Source organism: Rhamphochromis sp. 'chilingali' (genome assembly GCF_963969265.1).
Source record: "Rhamphochromis sp. 'chilingali' genome assembly, chromosome: 5".
NCBI classification, from domain to species: Eukaryota; Metazoa; Chordata; class Actinopteri; order Cichliformes; family Cichlidae; genus Rhamphochromis; species Rhamphochromis sp. 'chilingali'.
In genome coordinates, this window is record NC_137932.1 from 37,419,290 (window position 1) to 37,444,763 (window position 25,474).

Consider the following 25,474-nt stretch of genomic DNA (forward strand, 5'->3'; position numbering starts at 1 on the left):
CACCTGCACTCATGTATATATCATGTATATATCTATCTACTTAGCACTTTTAATTCTTATTCTTATTTTTATTTTCATGTCTATTTAAGCGTAATTTATGACGGTTTGTTTGCACTGAAGCACCGCAGCAATTTCCTAATGTTGTAAATCTGCTCAACATTTGGCAATAAAACCCTTTCTGATTCTGACTACATGTGAAAGTATAAATAGCAGTTACAGTGGTGAAAAGCAGTACCTCAAGTTGCATTTACAATATCATAAAACAGTCCCTGTGATAATGTGGCTGTAACTACATGGATAAAGAACACAGAGCTGACAGCCAAAGGGGGTGGGTGTGTGTGTGTGTCTTCACAATCACTGGTGCGCAGATCCCTCACCTCGCTGCGAGGAATCCCGAGGCAAAGACGGTCTACGGCTGGCTTTCTGCCGGCTTTATAAACCTGAACAACAAGAAGCTTATTTGTTACACTTTTAAGCTGAAATTCACCACTCTGTGTCAGTGTAGGAGGAGGACAGCTCATCAGTGAGAGTCTCTCGAATGAGAAACATTTAGCTGCAGTAGAGTTAATTAGTGACCTAAACAAGTTCAGCGTTTACATTTCCTGCACGTTGTACCTTGCTCAGGTCGATCATGGTGAGGATGTCTGAGTGTGCTTTCCCACTTTTGACCCTCTCTCGCTCTCTCGCAACATCCTCATCCTCTGGACCAAGAGGAGGCAACTCAGGCTTAGTCCACCAAGGCCTGAACAAACACACAAGCAACCAACTCACAGATCCCACTTTTATTTGATTTTAGAATTTCTATCCATTAAACTGACACACTTGCACGGCAGCAATAAGAGGAAGGAAAAGGGAAACAACCTGAGAAACGAGTGCAGAGAACGTTAAAAATAGATTTATTTATTTATTTATTTTACCTGTAGCGGATGAAGAATTTGTACTGAAGGAGTATGGTAAAGATGAAGAAGACGACACCTTCTACTGCCATTGCAAAAAGGTTCTTTCCTACAAAGTCCCACTGAAGGGGGTCCAGGCTTGGTTTGGTACCTGGAGGAGAGACATTACATCTATATTTAGTCTTTGTAAGAGCAAATAACTCTTTTGAGGCTGACTAGTATGTACCCAGTCTTTTGAACGCATCCACCATGGCCTGGTTTTTGGCCATGTCGATAAGTCCTCGTCCCAAACAAAAATGAGGGAAGATTAAAAACACCTTCTTCAGGATTCTGTTCACCTCGTTCAGATACTGGAAAGACAAAATCATTCACATATGATGTATTAGTTAAAGGTGCATTAAACAAAATTATGTTTCTACTGCAGAGAAATATTTTAAGGAACATTTCCTTAGTTAAGAAAATGTAAAACAAGAGGGTTAAAGCATAGTTACTGTTATTTACATATATTTATGCCTTACTTATTCCTAGAACACAGGTGAAGAAGTAATTGAACTTCACGCCTGCGTAAAATTTACCTCATCTACAAACAGCTCCAGGACGAAGGTGGCGATGCTGCCGTTGATTCCAATGAAGAGGTTGATGGAGGTCAAAAATACATAAGCTGTGCTTGGGACAGTGAACACAAAGGATGCTGGGTACATAAGAGGGGTTATGGACCACCCGTAGAACAGGAGGAGCAGGATAAGAGCAGGCAGGTTGGTCTCAGAAACGTATGACTGCTGCTGGAAACTGATGAAAATCAGCACCACCATGATAGCAGGAATGGTGTAGTTTAACTGGAAACAAAGAAAAAAGGGAAAACTATCCTGAGCCTGGATTTTTATCTAGTCAAGTATGTGATGATAGTCTAAAGGCCTTTACACACCTGACATGTAAAATCTGTACAAATATTTCGTGTTAAAAATGTTTCTGGGACGATTCTCAATGCAACTATTCATGCTCAGTAATTTCCCTGGACATTTATTTTTTCATACTGAGCTTGAATTTTCTGATTTCTTTGGGTCTGAATAAACAGCATTGATCAATCTGACCACTGCATTTGGCAACAAGAGCGCTCGTAGCTCAAAACATGTATTGGATCCACAAACAGTAAAATAATACTATTTTACTTCAGACACACAGCTAGACGCTTCTCCAGGTCAATCAGGTCTCTGAACTTATGTCTCTGCTTCCTCAGATGTGGAAGCCAACGAGAGCTCAAACTGTCCCACCGACATCCTGAAATGTGTGCGAAAGCACCGTGATACAGCTGCAACTCCTGGATCAAACCGTGAAATCTCAGTTTCTTCCTTGTCTTGTTCAGAAACATCAGGACCAGCTCATTATTGCTCAATGCTGTGTGTAATGGTCTTTACAGTGACAGTACCCTTTACAGTAGTAAATGGATTGATGAAACTTCCTGACTTACACTGATGCATACAAATCTGTCTGAGTGAGGACAGTTAACTTCTTCTATCTCGAGCTGTACTGACCATGTCCCAGGTAAAGTTGGCCAGCCAGTAGAGAATCGGTTTGACCCCGCTGACAAACTGCAGGTGTTTAGCTTTGCTGACTCGCTCCTCGATCAGAAAAAGGACGAAACTGGCCGGCACGAAGGACATGGCAAAGATCACACAGATGGAAACCAGGACATCCACCGATGTAGTCATCCTGAAGGAGAAAGCAGAGAAAAACACATCAGAGGACTGTGGACCTCTTTATTTTAAAAGAAAAAAAATAAAATATTTTTTTACAACAGTGCAGAGTTTAAATCCACTCTAATCTTCCCCCTCACATAAACAGAACTAATACAACGAGCACAAGAGCCAAACTGGTGAACTTGAACTCTCCACAGCAGTGAACTAACATGGCTACTTCAGTGAGCTGCTCCTTGGTGAGGTTGAGTGGGTGATTGTAGGCAGTGATGCCGTGCTTCCTCCTCTCAGGACCTGGCGGCAGACTCGCTCTCAGCAGGCCGTTGTTCATCACATTGACAAATGACACCATGGCGTGCCAGCCTTTGTTGTTGTACCACACCTGAGCACAGAAAAGAGAGCGTTTGAGCAGACACAAATATCTGGACGCATCACCTACATCGCTTTCTTTAAAGTCTGGGGAAAAACAAACAGAAGACACAAAGACAGATAAAAAGACGCTCATTTACCTTCACATTGTTTTCACTGTTCAGCCCTCCTAAGACCTCTGGGAGTCTGTGCAGCAGGTTTCCCAGTGAACTGTTCTGTGATGAAGCAAAAAGCAGACTCTCAGTGTTGACGGCTTTAATGGGGAATCATGTGGTGTGGGGGATGGTGGGTGAAGCTTTTTATTGTTATTAGCCGGTGCTCTGGTCAGGACTAGCTTTTCCTGGCACCAGCAGTAGAACTTCCAGCCCTTTTAAATATTTTACTTCCATTTTCCCTGCTTTTCTCTCTGTAAAGGTAGAAAAAAAAATTAGTCTTATTAAAGCACTCATCTTAAGGCTCTCTGTACCTGTGAGACTCGGAAACGAGTCCTGATGGCCATGACCGAGTCTTGGAGATATTGGGTTTGAGATACAGCTCTGCCTCCGAGGGAGAAGCCTCCGTATCTGTGATACATTTTAGAAATAATACAAAGGTGGTTCAACCGAGTTCATTTAAAACAGTTCAAAGCATTTAAAGAAATATCACAGTTAAATAGAGCAGATATTTTGTATATTAGTGTAATTTAACAGCTTACCTGAATTCATTCACCCACTTCTTGGTTTTTAGGCTATTAAAGGCAGAGAGAGAGAGAAGCGATCACAGAGTTATATTCATGATGGAAAAATGCAAATCAGTCAAAGTTTATAAAGATATTTATGAATACTGTGAAGTGTTCGGTCAATTGGGATCAAAATTAATGATAGCTATTAGGGGTGCAACGATACTCGTATTGATATTGAACCGTTCGATACAGTGCTTTCGGTTCGGTACGCATATGTATCGAACAATACAAAATTTGCAATTTATTTTATCAACTTTCCTTCTGATGATGCTGTCTGTGTTGAGCGCTCAGTGAATCTGCGTTCGACTACTCCGCCTAGGCTGCACTGTCGAGCGCAGATCCACTGAGCGCTCAACACAGACAGCATCATCAGAAGGAAGAGCGCAGGGCAAGCTAGCGAGACAGAAGTTAAGCTCTCCTTGCAACATGGCAAATTGAACCTCCCCCACCCTCATTCAGATCTGGCGTTTGGAATTATTTTGGTTTTCATGTGACGTATGACCCTGAAGGTAAGCGCGTCATGGACTAAAGTAAAACAGTATGTTGGATGTGCCACGCAATGCTCAATTACATGGGTGGGAACTAGTGTGTTAGCGCGCAGTTAGCTCGTTAACGTGTTAGCCGTCTAGCCCCACGCAGGGGTAGCTCGTTAACGGAGATTTGCCGTGTTGTGGCGTTATCGTCATTTCAACGAGATTAACGCTGACAGCACTAGTGGGAACACAACGAATATGACTGCACATTTACGCTGACATCATCCTAGTGCAAAGACAAGTGTTAGCAGACAAAAACAACAAGCATGCATGCTACAAACTTTACCCGGGTCATTTAGACAGCCGTTAGCACATGATTCTCCTTATGGGGACCTGATATGTTTAATATTGTGGCGAGCTCAGACAAGGAGGAGACTGAGGTATCGTTTGGTCTTGCTTCCCTAGCCAGGGAGCACAGCCGTTTATTGACATTTGCAGAAGAACACTGCCGCTAGCTAACTGCTAAGCGCGGCAACCGCACAGCAACAACAACACACAGAGCGCCCTCTGACCCCGAAAGGACACACCGTCGCAGCGAGAAGGCGTCACCCGTCACTATGGCAACATAAGCAAAACATAACTATACAAACAGAACCCCGAACAGCCCTGACCCGCTACATAGCCCCCACCTAAGGGGTCAGTCGTCCCCGACGACCCCATTGCCCCACACAAAGTCCTGCAAATGTCCAGGTGAATTCTTTTGGCGCACCGGCCGGTCACGACCGGCGGGGGAAAAGTCACTCGGGTCAGAACATGGGCTGCCACCATCATCCCACTTCTGACACCAATGTGGCGAGCTCAGACAACGAGGAAACGGAGGTGTCGTTTGGTCTTGCTTCCCGTGAGCTAGCCAGGGAGCACAGCCGTTTATTGACATCTGCAGAAGAACACTGCCGCTAGCTAACTGCTCAGCGCGGCAACCGCACAGCAACAACAACACACAGGGCGCCCTCTGACCCCGGAAGGACACACCGTCGCAGCGAGAGGGCGTCACCCGTCACTATGGCAACATAAACAAAACATAACGTACAAACAGAACCCCAAACAGCCCTGACCCGCTACAATATGCTGCTGAGAATATAGCCCAGAAGAAGCGTATAGTATAACTTTTATTTTGGAAAGAGCCATTTCTCTGTAATAAACTCTTTTCCAAAGATGAGTGATTCCTCAATCAGATACAGGTGTTACCGCGCCAGATCCGCGGCCCCGAACCGTAGTAAGGAAACCTCTGGCAGTTACTTGAAGGTTCCGTAACTGACTCGTAGCCGGCAACAGCTTACTATACAGGTCAACTCCGCTAGCAAAAAGATCGAAGGAGGCGTAGGAAACTGCTTCACCGAACTTTATTTCTTCTCTAAGGCACGAACACCGCGTACAGTGGGCTGAAACAGTTTACTCACAGCGAGCATCGCCGACACAACTCTGGCTGTCGAGGGAGTTATTATATTCCTTTTATTTATTTTCTTTCCTTCTGTAGCTAACCGTTACTTTTTCCCCTTCTCCGCTCTCTCTCTTCACACACACACACACACACACACACACACACACACACACACACCAGGCAGTCCCGCTAACACACATCCCGAATACATTTCCCATCAGGCTTCATCCTTAAAGGGCCATGCCTGTAACACAGGGCTTGCAAAATCGCTAGCCCGACGTCCCGGGGCTAGCGATTTTTCCAGTCGGGCTACCAAAATCTATCTCTGCCCTGCCCGTCGGGCTATTGTAGGAAGAAAAATATATGTCAATGCTTTTGCATTCTTTCGGAAATGTAGCTGGGTAGTTATGTCATTGGCATCGGTGAGCCACTGTCAATATGTGACATATTGAAATCGCGTTTGACTTTGCGCTTGTTTTTTGCTTTCACTTTGCAAATGTCCAGGTGCCTTCTTTTGGCGCACCGGCCGGTCACGACCCGCGGGGGAAAAGTCACTCGGGTCAGAACATGGGGTGCCACCATCATCCCACTTCTGACACCAATGTGGCGAGCTTAGACAAGGAGGAGACGGAGGTGTCGTTTGGTCTTGCTTCCCGTGAGCTAGCCAGGGAGCACAGCCGTTTATTGACATCTGCAGAAGAACACTACCGCTAGCTAACTGCTCAGCGCGGCAACCGCACAGCAACAACAACACACAGGGCGCCCTCTGACCCCGGAAGGACACACCGTCGCAGCGAGAAGGCGTCACCCGTCACTATGGCAACATAAACAAAACATAACTGTACAAACAGAACCCCGAACAGCCCTGACCCGCTACAATATGCTGCTGAGAATATAGCCCAGAAGAAGCGTATAGTATAACTTTTATTTTGGAAAGAGCCATTTCTCTGTAATAAACTCTCTTTTCCAAAGATGAGTGATTCCTCAATCAGATTTTTTAATTACTTTTGTTTCAGCAACATTAAATTTAAAAACTGTACTTTTGAGTTAAAATATATATTTATAATTTTAATAAATGACAAATTAAAAAGGCATGAACTTTTTTTTGTATCGAAAAAAATATCGAACCGTGACACCAAAGTATCGAACCGAACCGAACTGTGAATTTTGTGTATCGTTGCACCCCTAATAGCTATATGTATATTTTTATTGTGTTGAGTTAATGAAGTACCTTTTCTTAAGGATTTGAGAGTAGGTCTTCACCAGGTAATCTGAGATGTTATAACTTGTCAGATTTTGCAGGATGTCTCCAGTCGGCCTTTTAATCTGAAAAATAAAAAACTGCAATGGGTCAGTTGAAAGCACTGGGGTCCAGTACAGTACAGACATAGTCTACAGTATTTAACGAAAACAAACATTTCATGACAAAAATTCAGATAATGTTGGTTCTGTTATGAGTTAACTGGTGATATTTTCTGATGGTGCAGAGATCTGATCACTGTGTTACAGTAAATCAGTCCTGATTGAGCCCGCGCTGACCTGTGGAGGCGGAAGCCCTCCAGCACCCTCAGGACACTCGGGGAGCATTCGGTAGACGTCTTCTGTGCTGCACTGACATTCAGGTGAGGGTCTGTCTCTGCTCCAGTTGCCTCTGCTGAACATGTCCCAGGTAGAGTAAGATAACTGTGGCCTCATGAATAAACCACCCCGCCCAGCTTCACACTGAGGATCCCTGCAGGGAGAAGACAGTTTTGGTGTCATAGTCATCGATGTGCAGTGAAAATATTAAAAAAAGTACGCAGATTTACTCAAATCTATATGTTTACTTATAGAGAGATGCAATTTCAGCTGAATGCCACTGGAGGTTTTATATTGTCTAACCACTCTGTAACCAAACTAAAACCGACACTTTCTGAAAACCTGAGGAAAACGTGCATACATTTTAGCCACAGCAGTAATATCTGTGTAAGGAAAATAAATATTTTCTGGTGCCTAATACACTGTATTTAACATCATGATGTCTCAGCACCACAAGTCCTTCTATCTTTACTACTGCCTCCATAAATACCACTGAAACCAGTTCAATGGGATGATCTTACGTCATGTTGTCCTCCTTTTCCATGCACTTGGTACCAAATCCAGGCTGGTCAAGGAGAGCTTCAAGCAGATTCTCCATGGCTGGGTTTCCAGGATCATCGTTGCTGTGAATATAAAAACACAGATGAAAGAATTCCTCAATAATATGCTCAATAACAGAAACAAAATGCCGAGGGAGCTTTTGTAGGCAGTTACGACTCAATGTGGGGTACCTGAAGAAGGTGTACTGCTCGCCGTATATCCAGGGATGCAACTGCAGGGCAGGGTACTTCCCAAAAGGAGGAACAATAAGGCTGAAGAGCAGGGCGATCAGCACAAATACAGCAGGGAGAACGATCTGAGGCACAAATCGAGACGTCCTTAAAGATATCCGTCTATGTTTCAGAATAACTATCATTCTGCAACATGTAGCTAATGACAAGCAGCTAATTTCAAAGAAAAAGGCATAGCGGTAGAAGTGGGTGGATATTTTAGTCAGCTGCTGACAGATAGTCTAACCTGGGCAAAGATTCCCCGACGGCTCCTCCGAGCGTAAAGCCAGCGTTTGATGAAGAGCGCTCTCAGCTGCTGCCATGTCAGCCACCAGCCAGTTGCAGGCACCCCACCGTGGCCATCGCCATTCAGCAGGTCTGTCTCCTGAGGTTCTGCTGACAAGAAAAACAATGTGAGAACCTGGACTGTTAATGTACATTTAACTGATAAATACTTGGACCTAGACACATCCAAATAAACCAGAGAAAAAAACTGAAATGTCATAATTTACGTCTACTTTTTTTGCATTTCACTTAAATTCTACTGAAAAAAATGAATCTCATCTAATAATTATTTTCAGCCAATTGCGAGCTGAGAGTACCTTTTCTATGAGGCTTTTTCCTTCCTGGCAGCATTTTGGAAACAAACAGTCACAAGGGGAAACAGAACATTTACATGTGCATGATATGTGATATGTGTGTGATTGTGTGCGTATACACACACACACACCTGTATCTGCTTCATCTAGAGGATGGCCATCAGTTCCCTGTCCTGACGGCTGCTGGCTGTGGGGTGATTCAGGCTGCACCTCTGCTTCAGTGTCCACACCTGTCTCCTCGGCCACCCGCAGAAAGATCTGGAAAATACTTTAAATTTAAATCCTCCGTACATGCACAATAAGGCACTCTTTCAAAGAGTGTGAAAACGAAAACAAAGAAACAATAAATAAACCCCACAACATTTTATTTGTGGAAACAGTGGAAATCTACAATGTCTTAACCCTTGTGTGGTGTTCGTATTTTTGTTACTCAGCCAGTGTTCATGGGTCTGGTGGACCCGCTAGAGTTTTGGCTTTCCAAATTAACACTATCAAACAATTTTATGTTAAATTACTCAACAGATGTTTACTTCATCCCAATTACAAGACATATGAACAGCAAACATGGTTAATTTTTTCCCTTTACCTTTGTTAGATCACATTTATGAATTAATGTGCTTCTCGTTTTTCTTTTATATAAAATGTTATAAATAAATCAGTTATAATCAAGTGGAGTGAGTGGAAAGACACAACACATTTACACGTGAAAAAATAATTAATTGTTTAATTTTTCTTTTGAAAAAAACTGAACACGGGTCTCACAGACCCGAACACCATACAAGGGTTAAAGGACATTTGATACTCCACTCTGTTGCAGGAGTTTCTTATAAAAACTCAGCCAAAGCAATTTTAAGTTCAAACTGAGGCATTTCCTTAACGGTGTAAGCTGCAGACAGCAGGTGGCAGTGAAGGGAGCATCCAGAAACCTTGCAAAGGAGCAGAGAGTGAGAAGGTAAATCATGCAAATGTGACTTATCAGGCTCCACAAATCTGCTATCAGTGCTAATCGAAGGCTAATATTAAGCCTGTTACTGGCAGCTCCACAAATATCCAGCCTTCCTGAAGAGACGGATAATACGCCATTCAATCAGTTTACTTTTACGTCACCCTTGTGGACCGTGCATTCACTATATCGATTACTGTGTAATAGGAGATTTTTATACTAGTTTTATCACAACCAAGCACTCACTGACCTAGTTTCATATTTTCCAGTGATGTAACTGGGAAATGTAACTGTAACATTGTCTCACCTCCTCCAGCGTGCTGTCTGACAGCCCGTAGCTGCTGATTCCCAGTTCAGTCAGTCTCTGGTCCAGTGCGATCAGTAGGATGGCCAGGCTGCTGTCTTTGGCGGCCGTCTGTGGCAGGTTGATCACCGCCTCACGTCTAGACTCCTGCACCAGTCTGGCGCCAGGGATGTGGTGTTGAACCAGCGACAGCAAAGCTGCCAAATCTGAAGATGATGAAGATGATGATGATGATGAATGTGATTTTAAATTGCTTCTAAAGATGTTTTCAAACATGTACTCAACATTTTCAGTCTCTCCTATTGTAAGCTACATATTTAAAGCTACACATAAACCCGACAAAATGCAACTTCAGAGGTTTAATGCAAAACAGGAGGAAGTCCACGGACACAGCCCACGACTAAATAGTTTGTAGAACCAGCTTAACAGCAAGAAATGGAAATAACCATTTCCTATAAGACTTTATCAGTCTCTCAAATTGTTGTGGGTGAATTTTAAACCCACTTTTATTACAAAATTGCTTTAGTTCATTGATGTTTGTGTGCATTCATTTATGCACAGGTCACAGCATTTCAATCAGGTTGAGGTCTGGACTTGGCGAGTGCAAAGCCTCGATTCTTCAGTTTTTCAGCTGTTCTGTTGTCCTGAGATCATTTTCTTGTTTTGACCAAGCTTTTGGTGTGATGGCCACATCCCGTGGCTTCAAAATAAGCTCAAATCATCACCCCTCCACCACTGTGCTGACAGTTGATATGAGGTGTTTGTACTGAAATGTTGTGCTTTGTTTTCGCAAATGTGGCGCTAATATTTTTGTTTCGGTCTCATCTGCAAATGATAATTGCAGTTTCTTTGCTCCAGACCAACAAACCACCAAAACGTCTGCTTTTACATTGGTGCTCAACCTTGCTAATGATCAATTAATGTAGTTTACACTCACATGAGCTGCTATCCTCACTTCCCAGCCCGGTGTCTTCACTCAGTGACGAGTCGCTGTCCTGAAACATAGAGCAGAGAACGGTTCTTTCAGTACTCCACATTTCTGTGCTTTCTTTAAACTTATGTGCAAATTATAAAAACTATATAACAGCAAGGTAATAGATAAAGAATTAAAACTTTAAATTTGCTTTCATTTATATGATGAATATAAATGAAAACAAACCTTGATGAGAGGAGGGAGCTTGTTGGAGCTGGTACTGGTGGAAATACTGAAATTACTGGGAGTGCTGGTGTCCAGTCCTTCCCTCTTCACCACAGTGAGGTAGTAGCCAGACCCCAGCTGGGATTTAAGGAAGAGCGGTGAGCCACAGCAGCACAGCTTCCCCTGAGAGATGATGGCGATCCGGTCACCTAACAACTCTGCCTCGTCCATGTAGTGGGTGGACAGGATGATGGTCCGGTCTGAGGGGGAAAGAGAGCACGTTAGTGGGATTTATTTTCTTATAAGTCTCAGAATAAAGATCTCGAAAGAAAGACAAGCATATCCAGGCTTTACAGAGATGTGGATCAAGGTTCCTTTGCTCAATTACTTCCCGTTTTATTTGTCCTGTCCTGTGTGCATTGTACTTAGTTTTAGTTCTTTTGTCTTGTTTTCCCCTGATTAGTTTCAGATGTGTTCCCTGGTGTCTTCCATTGCCATCAACTACCCTAGTGTGCACTTAAATCACATCTTTGCCTGCCTGTGTTTTCCACCCCACTTGAATCAATAGCCTTTGTGTTTCTGCTGCTTGTTGGATTTTTATGTCTCGCCTAAATAAAGGCTAGTTTTACTGTTTATTAAGTTTGCCTGCTAGTCTGCTTTTTGGTTTCATGTTTCCCACTAAATATAACAAGAAGAATGTTATCTTTAAACAAAGAACCAACAAATGACCGTTTAGTCTCCTGGCTAAAATGTGCTTTCTTCTCACCCTCAAACCCTGATCAGAAAACACTGTTCACAGCACCTTTGCGGTATTTGAGCAGCAGGTCCCAGATCCCTCTGCGGGAGTACGGGTCAACCCCAGCTGTAGGTTCATCCAGGACGACCACCTTTGAGCCTCCGACAAACGCTATCGCCACAGACAGCTTCCTCTGCATGCCGCCTGACAAATGGAAAATTTCAAGCTTGAAAAGAAAACTGACTGAAAAACAAACCTGTTGTTTTTCATTCATAAAGTCTCAACACACTGGAGTTAAACTAGTAACTTTACCTGAAAGGTTTTTGGTCTGTTCGTGTCGCTTGTGCAGGAGGCCGACATCCTCCAGCAAAGTGTCCAGCTCCGCCTTCACCTCTGCTTCAGACAAACCCTTCATACAGCCATAAAACCACACATGCTCCTCTACCGTCAGCCTGAAAGAAGGAGAAAATATGAAAATATCTCTTTAATAGAAATCTGATCAAAACAGTCTACACTATAAAAAAAAAAAAGGTATTCTGAACGTTGTTTCAACACGTTGCAGCTCGGGCCTTGTATGTCTCAATAAAGGCTGTTTATTCTTCTTCCTGGCAGATGTCTTCAAGCATCTGTTAAGTGCCATCGTCTGGTCTTGCCATCAATGTGTATAGGGATTAAGTCTTTGGCTGGGCCACCCGAAGATAATCAGAGGCCACTTCAGCATGATGTTAGCCGTTTACTTTGGTTTACAATTGTGACGTGATGAAAGGCGACGCGTGTCACAAACATAGCCCTTGGAGTCTTGTAAATGCAGTTTGACAGTTTATCTGCATCTACAGAGAGCTGTGAGAATTTTCACAGCTCAATTCCTTCCCAAGTGAAGTGTACATTGTTGTCTCTTTTTAAATTATGTTCAACCACAAGTGAAAAAACAAGTTCTAAAAGGCACCTGAGTGCAAATGATGTAAAACAAGTTTCATTAAATTTCAATTTTTTGACTTTCAGCTAACATGAAACGATTTATAAGCTAAAGAATAGCCAAAACAGCTAATTTGGTAGTTTTCTTTCCTAATTAAAGTGTTTCATTTCATTAAACAATCAGGAAAATAAATTTAATAAATTACAATAACCACTTAAGAAGCTACATGCAAGCTACATAAAATCAGTTGCAATCAGAGCTTGTGAGCAGGCCTTACATGTCAAACAGGACGTTGTGCTGGGGACAAACTCCCAGCGTCCTCCTGATGAGGTCCATGTCATGGCGGATGTCCATCCCTTTGATGTACACGGTCCCAGAGGTGGGTGGGAACAGACCGGTCAGGACAGATCTATCAAACATCAGACACATTAAAAAAAAACCATACTGACCCAACGTGCCATCTACATGAAACTACAATCACATCTCTCATTAACCATTTATTCTAATGTGATTTTAAAATTTGAAGCCGCACAGCCACAGCTTTGTTTGTAAAACCACATTTCAGTTAATGACGCTCCAAAAATTCTGCATGTAAATTATGTTTGTGATCCACAGTCTAACTTTCAGCTAGCTGCTCTTACATGGTGGTGGTTTTGCCGGCTCCATTGTGGCCCAGGAAAGAAGTGATCTGCCCCTCATAGAACTTCAGGTTCAGGTGGTTTACGGCCAGTTTCCCCCCCTTCTTGTAGATTTTCACCAGATTTCTGACGCTTACGCCCAGAATCATGTTACTGGGTTCTGGTTCAATGTGATCTAATTACAGGTATAAAGAGGCAATATTAAATCTGTGAATATGCGAAGGGAAAACAGCACATTATTATGCCTTAAAACAACAAAACAAATGCAAGAACACAAAAAACAAATTGAAAAGGATTATGGGTCTAGGCTCAACTTCAGTCTCCTTGTTTTCTAAAATCGTTTTAATTAATTGGCTTATAGTCTCATCTCATTACCTTGATTTGTACTTAATGGTCTTAAAACTGCAAATTTGCCAGGAATGTCTTTAAACTGGCATAAAGAGCTGAGCTCAAAAGTCATCACGGTGCAGGATGACAGGTTACTAAAACTCTGTCCAATAAAAAAGCACCTTATATAAACGATAAGTGACAGTAATGAGCCTTCCTTTGGGAACCTGCAGTGCAAAATGAAACAGTACCTTCATTCTGTTCTGTAGGTGCAGGGGGGATCGGCATGCCTGCTTCAAGGGGAACACCTCCCCAGTAGTTGAGCTGAAAGATGAAGTACCATGGCCTGGGGATCCCATACTCACCTGGTGTATAAAACACAAACTTATGCACACATTCATCCAAAGGATAACATTACAGTGTTTAAAAAGATAGCCAGTGGTGGCTACAATGTTATGCCACTGAACAACTTTAATTTGTCTCTGAACTAAACACATAAAGTGAAACACAAACAAAAGCTTCCAGTTTGAGACACAGGACAGAAGACCGTGGTCGTCTCGCACTTTTTAACAGATAAACAGATGTAAAATATCTACAGCATAGCTAAGATAAAGCAGGAAACATCCATACCAGGAAACACTGCTTCGATGTACCAGGCAGCGATGGCATAGATGAAGGCATCCACATACAACATAACTATGGAGACAGTGAAGCTGTATCGGTCTCCCTCCACAGGGCTGGAGTGCAGGTTGTACCACTGAATGCCCACACCTTGCTCTTCATACTGAGAGAAATACTCACAACCAAAGCCAAAGGCCACAGGAGAAAGGAAACTCTGAGAGAAACAGACAGTCACATTACACCCTGTTAAATCATTGACTGACATTCATAAATAAAACTAAGCACTCTCACATAAGGCCCATGCTCATATTTAACAATTAAGGGATTCCTTTTCCCTATAAAATGTTCCCTGATGACTGCACCCTATCATTTTTTTTACTTACAGCTAAGATTCGGTGTGTGCTGTTGAGGTGGTCTCTCCAGGCGACACACAGGACGTAAGGCAGGTAGAGTCCGAAGTAGATGAGTCCCCCGCAGGCAGCTGACAGGTTGGCCTTTGAAAAGAAGGTGCTGATGAGGAAACACTGCATGATGGTGGCGGTGGCAAAAGCTGTGAGGAAGAAAAAAATAACGGCTGGGTTGCTGTACGGCAAGATGTCGCCCCACTGCAAAAAAACCCAAAACATGTTAGTCATCACGAGAAACTATGAAACACTTTAATACACAAATCATTTCCACTAGAAAAATTCTCTCATTACTTAAAAAAAATATGACTGCAGACTTTGTGATGTTCACATTTTCCTGTTCAGCCTACAGGGTTGCAATGTAGTGTGCGTGTGATGACGGATCATCATCTTGCCTTGAGCAGAGCGATGAGCAGTGCCGCAGAAATCAGGAATGGCACTATGCTGCTGATGAACCAGCTGAACCAAAGTGTCCCAGTTCCTAGACCCATGATCCTCATGGTTTCCTTCAGCCTCGCCTCCTTCTCGTACACCACACCTTTGATGATCATGGCCACAGAGTAGATCCACGCCAGTGTCATGAAAAGCGGCAGAGAGCGGTTTAGCACTCGAAGAAAACTGTGGGGAAAATAACCAAAGACGAAATGTGTGTGCTGATGTTAAACCAGTGATACACGGAAGGCTACAGCAGCAAGTGTTAAACACAAAAATGTGACAATTATGAAGGCTTTCCTGAGCTGCACTCCAACAGCCCTATCAAATGAACTCGGAAACTCCCAGACACTCAACTTGTTATTACAAGAAGCTGATCTTGTTGCACTCTGATATTATACTCAGCTTCCAAAAACCAAGCTCACTGTAAAATATTAAGTTGGGTTTTTTCTATACATTTTTTTTTAACTCTGTTTGGATCGTGCCTATAATTATCTTTTCGTCCATGTTTATTCTCCAGCTTCTCTCTTCAGCAGGTTTCTTTAGTAAAGGTACTACTAGTTCTACTACTTCTAATGATTTTTCTAATACATTTAGTATTAGTTTATAAGTTAGCTTAAGTTAGTTTATAAAAGCAGAATTAGAAAAGGATGGAACAAGTGTGGCTTGTTTGGAAGGGATGATAGCACAAAGCTGGTTTGCAAAGTTACAAGACTTCTGGAACAATGTCCTTTGGAAAGACCAAATCGGAGATGTTTGGCCACGATGCACAGGACCACATCTGGCAAAAACCAAACACAGCACATCAGCACTAACACCTTAAACCAACTGGTCATGGTGATGGTGGAGTAGTGGTTTACACTTTTTTGGTAGCCACGGTGCCTGTCCACCTTGCAATCACCGAGTTGACCATGAACTCATCTCTCCACCAAAGTATTCTAGAGTCAGATGTGAAGCCATTTGCTTACAGCTAAAGCTCGGCCCAAATTGAGTTACGAGTTTATGATCCCAAGCAAAAATCTACAGAATGACTGAAAAGGAAGAGAATAAATTTGAGATATGAAAGAGATTTTCCTCGTTGTCATGGCTTAATGTTTCCCCTCAAGGACAGCAGATTCAGCTATCTCAGAAACACAGAGACAGGGGCTGACAGGTTAAACAGAGACCTCTCAGTTCTGTTCGGATCCAGCATAACTCTCTCTCCTCACCTACAGCTGCTCTAGACGAAAAACTCGACTATAGATCAAGAAAGTTCACAACATCCATTTACAACTGCACGCCACTCACACATCGTCCACATAGCAGGGGTAGGGCATCTGCTGGACGTAGATGCCGGTAGTCTGTCGAATCCCGGTAAGCACTCGGCTCACCGCTCTCTCCACCAGGTCTTGAACATACACGAAACCACCCCAAATATAACGCATGTCACTGAAGGGGTCAGCAGCTGGACCCGGATCCCAAAACCTGAAGTTAAAAGAAATCATGAAATCAAGAATTAAAGTGCTAGAGAAACCGTCCTAAGGTCTTCCTTGTTTCATGATGAGGCTGTCTCAGTATGGTTAGTTTAATTACAGCATTATCCAGAACAAACAATAACAGCAGGAGCAGCCCTGTGTTTAACTGCTGTAAAGTGTTGGTTAAAAGGAATAAGCTACTGCTGATAGTAATGAACTATAACAGGAACAGTACTTCTCAGTACCGGTCTTTGAGCTTGCTGGTGCGGGTCACATCATCAATGTCCATACGGATCTTGTATGTGACATGTGGGGGCAGCTCAGACGAGGAAGTGTTGGGCAGCAGGAAAACAACACCTGCCCAGAACTGCCTGTCCTCTAGTAGTTCCAGCGCTCTTTCAATCAGCTGACCCTCAGTTTCCAGCCCCTCCAGTTTGTTTTGAGAGAAGCACTGCAGGAGACGAAGGAAAACATGCAGAAGATATAAACAGACAATCACAAGGAAGGTGGAATTAGGCTTTAAGCAAACTTCACTTTTCTATTTTATTAATATTTAAAAATAAATAACAGCAAAGGAGGAGAACCTCTGTGACTTGTGCAAGAGTGGAGATAGTTTGGTTTATGTCATTGTAGATGTCCAGCCAGGTCAGCGGCGCTCCGGGCCTCCGTGGGATATCTGGAGAGGGTGTCGATAGGAAGCGTGCGATGCGTGAAGCTGTCCAGGGTGTGTCTTCCAAACGCAGGTTAACCAGTACTGCAATCTCTGGCTGCCTTAACAAATCCTATCGCAAACACATACACAGACACATTATTATGACTGAAAAATGCTGAAAAATGCTATATATTTCACTCTTTCCTCTTGTAGTGAGAGAAAGTCTGACCTGTAGCATCTTAACCTCCACACTGGTCTCCATGTAGCTCTTGATTTGTGGTCCCACCTCAAGCCAGGCTTCATTTAGCTCCTGGATAATCTGCAGGTCTTCAAATGTTTTGTTCACCTTCAGCGGAACCGAACTTAAAGTTAGCTTAAGAAGTCACGTCTGACACATCTTACAGAAGGTAATATTAGTCAAGGTTTCCTTTTTAATTTAATTTTTTTTCATATAATGTCATATTGTAAGATAAAGACCTTAAAATAACACAAGGAAAACCCCAACTATCAGACAATCCTCTATGAGCAAACACTTGGCAAGCGTGGAGAGGAAAAACTCCTTTTTAACAGGAAGAGACCTCCAGGGAGGGGCAACCACGTGCCCTGAGTAGTTGGTGTTGGGGGGAGGAAGACAGGAACAAAAAAAAAAACACTGTGGAAATTGTTTGAATTTTGTGGATGAAAACCTAAAACATCCTGGTCTGAAGACACCTTCTGTTTATAAAACAGTGAGTATAAGATTGCTGTACCTCTTTCATAACTTGCTGGATTGCAGGAGTGTTGGGTGTGTAGAGGAGTTTTCCTATGAACAAAGGTTTGATTCCTCTCCACACAATGCGAGACAAAGGGTTGGACTCCAGCGCCTGGATCAGATTTTTACAGAAGGGAGCTGCAGGAAGCAAAAAACCCGCCAAGCAGGACAATCGTTAAACAACACAGGTGTTTCTCAGTGGGGTTGTGTTGATTTAAGTGGTGCAAGTGCACCCTGAAGTACAGAAGGATCAAGGCCTCAAGCCAGGTCTTGTCTGCACATATTGCCATTAACATCCTGCCACAGAAACTGCACAGCGTCTTACTTGTATTGTTGTTGTGTTCCACATTCACGTCCTCTGTGCCATTTTTGCCCAAAAAGGACTTGATGTCATTGTCTTCATACCAGTTAAGGGACGGGATGCGTTCACCGTCAAGTTCATGGTGACCGCACACGATCTTTGAAAAAGCTCTGAAACTTTCTCTGGGCATTGCTGTGCGATTTTCTGGAGACAGGACACGAAGAGCTGCGCTCATGTCTGCAAAACTGGAGAGGGAGGAGATCTGAAAGAAGTGAAGAAGGAACAAGAAGCATAGAAGAGGCAGAAATGAAGGGCGAAAACAGGTGAGAGAGAAATACGACAAAAAATGATGAAGGTCTGATGGTCTTGAACTGATCATGTCCAGTGTGATAGAGATATAGACTGAATCTAATGTGCTCTTACATCATCCAGGAGGGCAGTGAGCTCCTGGGAAACTGAGGTGACAGCCTGACTGATGGCCCTGAGTTCTCCAGCGTTGGCCATTAGACGGTCTCTCTGACAGGGACAAGAGGTGGCCCATGTTACTCGTGCTGCTTTGAATTCACTAAATTTTGCGCTGGTTTCTCCATCAGCCCATGCTTACCGTCAAGAACTTGGTCAAGTCGAGCTGAGACAGGAAAAGGCGCTCGGTCTCCTGCAGCACATCAGCTGGTAAGTAACACATCTGGGTCTGAAGATCAGTCATGGCGGTTTCTCCTCCATCCACCGTCAGCAGCTGTTCTAGGACACTTCTATTACACACCATGTCCTTTAGCTGCATCTCCGCTACAGCCAGTGTAGTCTGGGGTGGACAAAAACGTTCTTTTAAGGATGTTTGGCCATCAGACAAAAACAATACAAAGGTAATATGCTTGCTACTGACCCAACAAAAAAATTCAGTGATGCCTTAAAGGGAAAACTAACAGTTTACATTAAAATATCATCACAAATTACATGACTTTCCTGTAACAAGTTACAGTAACTGCTTTTCAGCACATAATGTAACTTTGGTGGCAGCAAACACCTCAAAGACTTGTTAGTGACAGAAATCTTATTTTCATTTTGGATTATATCTTTCTTCTTCTTCTTCTCTCTGTAATAAATGTTATTTATTCTGTGTAAAATTTTACATTAGATTGGTTTATATCTTTAATCCTAAAAGGGATTAACCACTTAGGCCAAAAGAGTTTTAGTTCTACAGAGCAGATAATGGGTTTATTTGTGATTTAAGCCGGTAACCAACCTGAAAATTAAGTCTAGCATTCAGCAGTGTGTCCACATTCACAGGTGACATACTGGCATTGGTCAGGAGGAAGGTGGAAAATGTCTCATTTGGTCTCAGGTATTGTTTTACTGGGAGATCTGCAGTGGAAATACACAGATTAAGATTACAGCCAAAACCCCACAAAGCCCCACAAATCAAAGTCCAAGCTAGAATCAACACTTAACATCTAGAATAGAGCTTGCAGCTGAGTTTGCAGTATCAACACTTTAAACTTAAAGTTAGCACAGTTAATTTGTAGTTTTTTCAGGTAGCACATGACGTCCGATAGTTTCTTCCTTTTCATACTGACGTGTTTGATAGATTTTAGCCTTATTTTCTATTTTAAAAAAACGATTTTTCCTGCTGCTGAGAGTAAAAAAACACAATTACAAACTCATAAAGTTAAAATGCGACCAGCTACAGGGAGGCAGAATAGAATAAGCCCGGTTCCAGTCACTGGTTCATTATTAATGACTTGCAGGTCACAGAACAGTGCAGCAGCTTTCTCCATTGTTTGCTTGTATGATTTCTGTTCACATAAACTCATCGATACAGGCTTCATCATTTGAACTTCCTTCCTTATATTTTTGTTTTTCTTATCTAGAAATTTAAAACTGGTTCACCAAGAATAACCTTCTTTTTCTCTTCTACTTGTCTCCTGTGAGGTTTAACTAAATATTAATTTCATCCTTCCAAACAGTTACCCAAATGAAACAGTGCAGCAGGTTCTTTAAACTAAGACCTGAGCACATGTTAATGTTTGCCTTGCTGTAGAAAAACAAAACACTGACAACCTGCTTTCATTCAGTCTCTTGTTCAACAGGGGAAGTAACTCAATATGACCGAGGCAGGGCAAGCTAAGCAATCACTATGTCCTGCTTTCACAACAGCAATAAGACACAATCATTCAGCTGTGCTTAAACCACGCGTACACATACTGAGTAAGGCCTGCTCAGATACATCAAAGTTAATCCAACATTCCTTTCTTTGTATAAATTCTTGTTTTTCCCCCCTATTTCTTTTAAAAACAAAGAAGGTTTTTGCATTTGTGTGAAAAGCGGGAATAAAGCGCAGCTACATGGCAACTAAACCTAAAGAAAAACCCCCAGCTAAACATTGACTTTATGTAAAGCTTCATGTTCTGCCACAATGACTGTACTTATTCATGACTCTTTCTGGCTAATGGTGCCCATTTAAGAAAGAAATTCTAAACTGCTCCTCTTCAAAGTTTGCCCTCAGTTTAATATGTATTCCTTGGATCAATGCTTCAACAGATTGAAACAAGCTGCAGTACTTGGCAGGGCTCCACTTCTTTGTCCCAGCTTCCGGACGCTCTCCATTAGCTTCTGAAAGCCGGCGAAGCTCTGATTACCACTGTAGGCCAGAACGGCCTGGACATCCACTAGAAGCCGAGACAGTCTGGAGGAAAACAACAGTGAGATTGAGAGTGTGTGTGATACTTAATGACAGCAAACACTGACTTCATGTTTGTATACAGACCAAGTCTATTCAATCATATTGCCTGCTAGTCCTAAATTTGCCTTACTTTACTGTACACTGTTGTGTACAGTAAAAGAATGCAAAACTGTGAGCTTTTACGTCATATTGCCTGAAGACAAGTGTTCTGATTTCCTTCAGAAATATTTTAAAACTATTCCTATAGGATGTGTTTATATAAAGTCGTGCAATGTATGCACATTTTTGCAAATGAGCTGAAAGATGCAGGTGAGGTTGCTTTATTTCTAAAATATACTTTTACTTACAGTTTTTCTTGTTTCAGAACACTTGTAATCAGAATACTAGTACTGTACCGTTAAAGCAATGATCCTACTCTAAACTGCACCACTCTAGGTGGTTGGCCATGTTTTTAATCTCCGATCTACCTACATGGAGTTGTTAAAGTTGCCAACTTGGCCGGGTGTCTCTCCTGGTGTCTGGCTGTGGAAGCAAGGGTTGTTGATGTTGCAGATAATGCCCTGAATCCAGGGCAAGGTCCCTGCTGACGGCAGGGCTTTGTTTGGAAAGTGACCTACAAGGAAAGAAAAGGAGATCAGCCTGAGCCACAAAACAATGAAAATACTGTAGAAGTGACCTAAAATACATCCACCAGGTACTAGACTGAGCAATAATCCTAACATCCTATCCTAGGATTCAGCTGTGTGTTAAAACAGTGCCACAATCTTCCCATTAGTGGACATCCCAGCAAATCCACCTGTTTCTTCCTGTTAAAAGTGAGTTTTTCCTTGCCACTGTCGCCAAAGTGCTTTCTCATAGGGGGTCATGTGATTGTTGGGTTTTTCTCTGTATGTATTATTGTAGGGTCTACCTTACAATATAAAGAGCATTGACGTGACTGTTGCTGTGATTTAGTGCTATATAAATAAAATTGAATGGAAGGTCTGACTATGCAATGTTCAGAGAAACTGCAAAACAGCCAAGAGCTACATCTCATACTGTACAGGTCTCAGTTAGCGTGTTAAATGCTAACGTTCATGCTAGTGCAATTTAAAAAAGACTGAAACAGTTTGTCTTGTTTTGGAAGGGTTGCCACGAGAAAGCCTCTTTTCCATAAAAAGAAGATGGTGAAACAACTCAGGTTTGTAAAGTTTCATCTGAACAAACTTCAACTTCATAGGTGGTGATTTGTTCAGTTCTCCACCTTTATTGACGCTAAAGGTGATGAACAGCAATGCTGTGAAGAGTGTGACAAAATCTCTCCACAACCCTAAGAGAAATGATTACTTCAAGTTATTGCTGCTAAATGTGGACCTACAAGCTAAGGAGTCATGGGTGGGCTTAGTTTTTTACCGAACTGCATAAAGTCCTGTGACGACCTTTCTCACATGGCTGTATATATATGTAAAACTTTAACTTTGTTCAGCCTTACTGATTGTGGTCCAGTGGAGGCACTTGGAAACATTTCGTGTAGGTTTCATATTTGATACAGATCTAGTCTAGTTTGGTCTAGTTTACATCTTCTTAAACTCAAAGTTAGTGAGATGTAACTTTATCATGCACAGACTAACTGCCCATTACACTCTGAGCTGGCATGCTGTGTTTTCTTAGGTTACGTTATGTCACTACATGTTTATAGAGAACTAATCAAAGCAGGTCAAGAACACAAATGTGCGTGTGTGGCACAAGACTCACTCTGAGTGAGTTAATCCTCTTTAACCAGTTGGCAAAAGGCCATTTTTAAGACGTATAAGCGTGTTTGTGAAGAGACACAAATATCCCAGCATCACTCACATTGGCTCTGTTTGTAAGGAGGGTGCGAATGACGGACAGAGATAAGGATGACGAAGAGGAAGAGAGGCCAGAGGAGCTCGATAATGAGCTGGATCTGCACAAGAGGAGAGCATAAGAGGTGTTAACAGTAGGTCAAACGATCAGTGACCTTTACGGGCCAGGACTATAGCCAGCAATGAAACTGACAAATAAGTGCTGTGATACTTCAGATGGTGATGTATACACCGGAAAACTGAAGAATGATCTCATGTACTGTGCAGTCTGTGTCTCGTTCATTATGCTTCCTTATAGAATCAAACAATCTCTTGCTTTTTATCCTAAGTAGTGAAGATGTGATCACCTTGTTCCTTCTGCGGTACGTGATGTTCTTCCAGAGCAGGAGGAACAGTTGTCTGAAAAAACCCATCGCTCCTACCTGACCATGACGTGATCCTGGAAAAACGGTGGGGAGAAGAGGACAAGTTCATCAGGGCAACTATGAAATGTACGCAAAGGAGAAAAGACAGACAGAGCCAATACTGCAATCATTGACAATCAAAAACACAGCAGGTAAAATAAGTCCTGAATACTTCACTAAAGTTCTAAGTAACCTGAACAGACCGTATTCTCCTTTTATTTCACAGGCTTGTCTAAACTTTGCAGGAGCACCTGGTCATGCCCTGTTTCTGGTGAAATTATGTACCTTCCACTTCCAAATTATGGCCCCTGATATTAATTATCACTAAGTGGCAAATTACTAATGACTGATTTCAGCTGGTGTCAGGACTTTCCATGCCTTTTTGTATTTTCCCTTTTGGGTGATATAGAAAATTCTTAAAAGGAAAAAGAAGTGTCATTATTAATGTTAACTATGGTATATTCTCTGTATTTGTATAGCGCTTTACTTAGTCCCTAAGGACCCCAAAGCGCTTTACACTACATTCAGTCATTCACACATTCACACACTGGTGATGGCAAGCTACATTGTAGCCACAGCTGCCCTGGGGCGCACTGACAGAGGCGATGATAAATCGATAAATCGAGGTGATGATAAATTGATAGTTATCATGATAAAAAATTATAACTATGATAAATGTTATTAGTGAAGACAGACCATACAAGGTATTGAATAATCAGCCCAGATCTTATCTTAAAGACCTCATAGTACCGTATCACCTAAATGGTGCACTTCACTCTGATGTCTTACTTGTGGTTCCTAGGACATTTAAAAGTAGAACGTGAGACAGAGCCTAAGCCTTTTAAGATTAAAAGGTTTAAATATGTAATTTCTGATAAATCTTAAAGTTTGTACAGGATCAGTCGACAATAAACCCTCCCTTAGTTCTGCTGCAATAGGTCTAGGCTAGTGGGGACTTAAATTATGTAGAAAAAAGTTACAGACCTGCCAGCCTTACTATGTGTGTTTAGAGTAAAGGTTTTCTTCTCTGCTCACTCTGATCTGCTCAAGTCAGACAATCCCATGCTTGATCCTGAAATCCTCCTGATCCAAACAGCTTACCTGTCTCACTGTAAGGCATTCACTTTTGCTCAACCATTCGTCCAGAATATGGTCTCTTCTAGATTTAGAAAACAACATAAAGCTGTTTAAGTAAAGCTAGAACTGCTCTGACTAATTCCCTTTGCAAACCTTACAAAACAGTCTGCATCTCTGCGCATGTCAGTGCAGGTGTAGGATGTAGTTTTTATAACCATTAAAGCCGGCTTTTTAAAAAAATATATTTTTCTTTATTTTGACCGCCAGGTTTCTCACGGGGTTGTTATTTCCTGTTTGAGAACAGGAAAACATTAGCAGGTAGTTAATGCAGTGTTGATGTAACAAGGTACAGTAACGTTTCATGCTCCCATAACACAGAAACTACGCATCCACATAAGTTACAACTTTGCACTGCTTGAATGAAATTAGGTTATTCAATCAGGTATTCTTTTCTTAAAGTAGACATGTTAGAGAAATCAAATCAAATCAAAAGTACACTGTAACTACAAGTTTATCAACAACAATATTTAGCGGTTAAGCGTAAACTTATAATATAAGGGCAATAGCTTACAAAAGCTTGAAGAAACATTAGCTTCCTTGTCTTAGCATCCTATACAGTGATGTTGCTATTGTGTACATCAGCTCATTTACGAAAACAGTGAAAAGAAACCAATTTGATTATCTCAGTGTAAAACAGATGTTAATGATTACCTCTGTGTAATAAAGCTGATTTTAAAGCTCCTCTCCAGCGGCCGACAGCTTGACATTGACTTCCCAGTGTTTGCTATAGCAGCTGTAAGCAGCGTAAAGTTCCGCCCACACATGAAGCGGATTGGTCAAACACATTCAAAGGGGCGTGGCCGTAAAAGCCGGTTAAGAATCCGATTGGTTACTGTTATAATTTCGTAACTGAAGAAACATGGAAAAAAGAGAACTGACAGGTTCACAGGGCTTTAAGTAATATGAACCGTTCCCTTGTGTTCAAGAAGTAATTCATAAAGAAGGATATTTTATCAATACAAGCAACAAAGCATTATAACTTTAGCCTGACATTATTAAAAACATTACAATCACAATTAATAATTCATAAACGGCACCAGTTCATTTTCACTAGACATTGCACTGCTGACATTTTTAAAGTGGCATACCAGTGTATAAGCATCCAATTGATTTTTATGGAATCAGTAGCTGTTGGTGAGTCTGTAGGTGTGAGACCTGATTGACCTGACATGCCGACCAGAGTTCAACAGGTGAAACACCCAGTAGGAGAGCATGCTCTCTACTGATGAGCGGCAGAAGACCAGCAGCAGCAGCTTCCGGTCCAGGTTA

At 42.1% G+C, this 25,474-nt stretch overlaps 1 protein-coding gene and 1 long non-coding RNA gene across 2 annotated transcripts in view; one reads left to right on the forward strand and one right to left on the reverse strand.

Moving 5' to 3' along the window:
• The window catches only part of abca7 (ATP-binding cassette, sub-family A (ABC1), member 7), a 29,087-nt gene extending 4,163 nt beyond the window's left edge, over nucleotides 1-24,924 (reverse strand). Inside the window, exons 1-42 of the mRNA XM_080883247.1 lie at nucleotides 24,857-24,924; nucleotides 23,012-23,103; nucleotides 22,672-22,765; nucleotides 21,310-21,451; nucleotides 20,717-20,841; nucleotides 19,402-19,520; nucleotides 18,763-18,960; nucleotides 18,582-18,674; nucleotides 18,183-18,420; nucleotides 17,856-17,995; nucleotides 17,336-17,452; nucleotides 17,039-17,236; nucleotides 16,700-16,905; nucleotides 16,288-16,464; nucleotides 14,964-15,186; nucleotides 14,548-14,769; nucleotides 14,174-14,378; nucleotides 13,795-13,908; nucleotides 13,220-13,391; nucleotides 12,856-12,987; nucleotides 11,975-12,114; nucleotides 11,729-11,866; nucleotides 10,948-11,186; nucleotides 10,726-10,783; nucleotides 9,792-9,994; nucleotides 8,673-8,799; nucleotides 8,545-8,568; nucleotides 8,190-8,338; nucleotides 7,904-8,028; nucleotides 7,694-7,795; nucleotides 7,134-7,326; nucleotides 6,826-6,920; nucleotides 3,654-3,686; nucleotides 3,426-3,522; nucleotides 3,100-3,174; nucleotides 2,803-2,972; nucleotides 2,429-2,606; nucleotides 1,472-1,732; nucleotides 1,123-1,246; nucleotides 918-1,047; nucleotides 616-742; nucleotides 378-440 (exon numbers count right to left, since the gene is read on the reverse strand). Of these exons, the coding sequence (XP_080739373.1) occupies nucleotides 378-440; nucleotides 616-742; nucleotides 918-1,047; nucleotides 1,123-1,246; nucleotides 1,472-1,732; nucleotides 2,429-2,606; nucleotides 2,803-2,972; nucleotides 3,100-3,174; nucleotides 3,426-3,522; nucleotides 3,654-3,686; nucleotides 6,826-6,920; nucleotides 7,134-7,326; nucleotides 7,694-7,795; nucleotides 7,904-8,028; nucleotides 8,190-8,338; nucleotides 8,545-8,568; nucleotides 8,673-8,799; nucleotides 9,792-9,994; nucleotides 10,726-10,783; nucleotides 10,948-11,186; nucleotides 11,729-11,866; nucleotides 11,975-12,114; nucleotides 12,856-12,987; nucleotides 13,220-13,391; nucleotides 13,795-13,908; nucleotides 14,174-14,378; nucleotides 14,548-14,769; nucleotides 14,964-15,186; nucleotides 16,288-16,464; nucleotides 16,700-16,905; nucleotides 17,039-17,236; nucleotides 17,336-17,452; nucleotides 17,856-17,995; nucleotides 18,183-18,420; nucleotides 18,582-18,674; nucleotides 18,763-18,960; nucleotides 19,402-19,520; nucleotides 20,717-20,841; nucleotides 21,310-21,451; nucleotides 22,672-22,765; nucleotides 23,012-23,077 (5,832 nt within the window). The 5' untranslated portion in view covers nucleotides 23,078-23,103; nucleotides 24,857-24,924. The remainder of the gene's footprint in view (nucleotides 1-377; nucleotides 441-615; nucleotides 743-917; nucleotides 1,048-1,122; nucleotides 1,247-1,471; nucleotides 1,733-2,428; nucleotides 2,607-2,802; nucleotides 2,973-3,099; nucleotides 3,175-3,425; nucleotides 3,523-3,653; nucleotides 3,687-6,825; nucleotides 6,921-7,133; nucleotides 7,327-7,693; nucleotides 7,796-7,903; nucleotides 8,029-8,189; nucleotides 8,339-8,544; nucleotides 8,569-8,672; nucleotides 8,800-9,791; nucleotides 9,995-10,725; nucleotides 10,784-10,947; nucleotides 11,187-11,728; nucleotides 11,867-11,974; nucleotides 12,115-12,855; nucleotides 12,988-13,219; nucleotides 13,392-13,794; nucleotides 13,909-14,173; nucleotides 14,379-14,547; nucleotides 14,770-14,963; nucleotides 15,187-16,287; nucleotides 16,465-16,699; nucleotides 16,906-17,038; nucleotides 17,237-17,335; nucleotides 17,453-17,855; nucleotides 17,996-18,182; nucleotides 18,421-18,581; nucleotides 18,675-18,762; nucleotides 18,961-19,401; nucleotides 19,521-20,716; nucleotides 20,842-21,309; nucleotides 21,452-22,671; nucleotides 22,766-23,011; nucleotides 23,104-24,856) is intronic.
• Nucleotides 3,717-7,862, forward strand: LOC308397380. The gene is made up of 3 exons (XR_013971740.1): nucleotides 3,717-4,189; nucleotides 7,104-7,216; nucleotides 7,737-7,862. It is a non-coding gene; the product is annotated as an uncharacterized lncRNA (long non-coding RNA).
• Nucleotides 24,925-25,474: the final 550 nt, after the last annotated feature.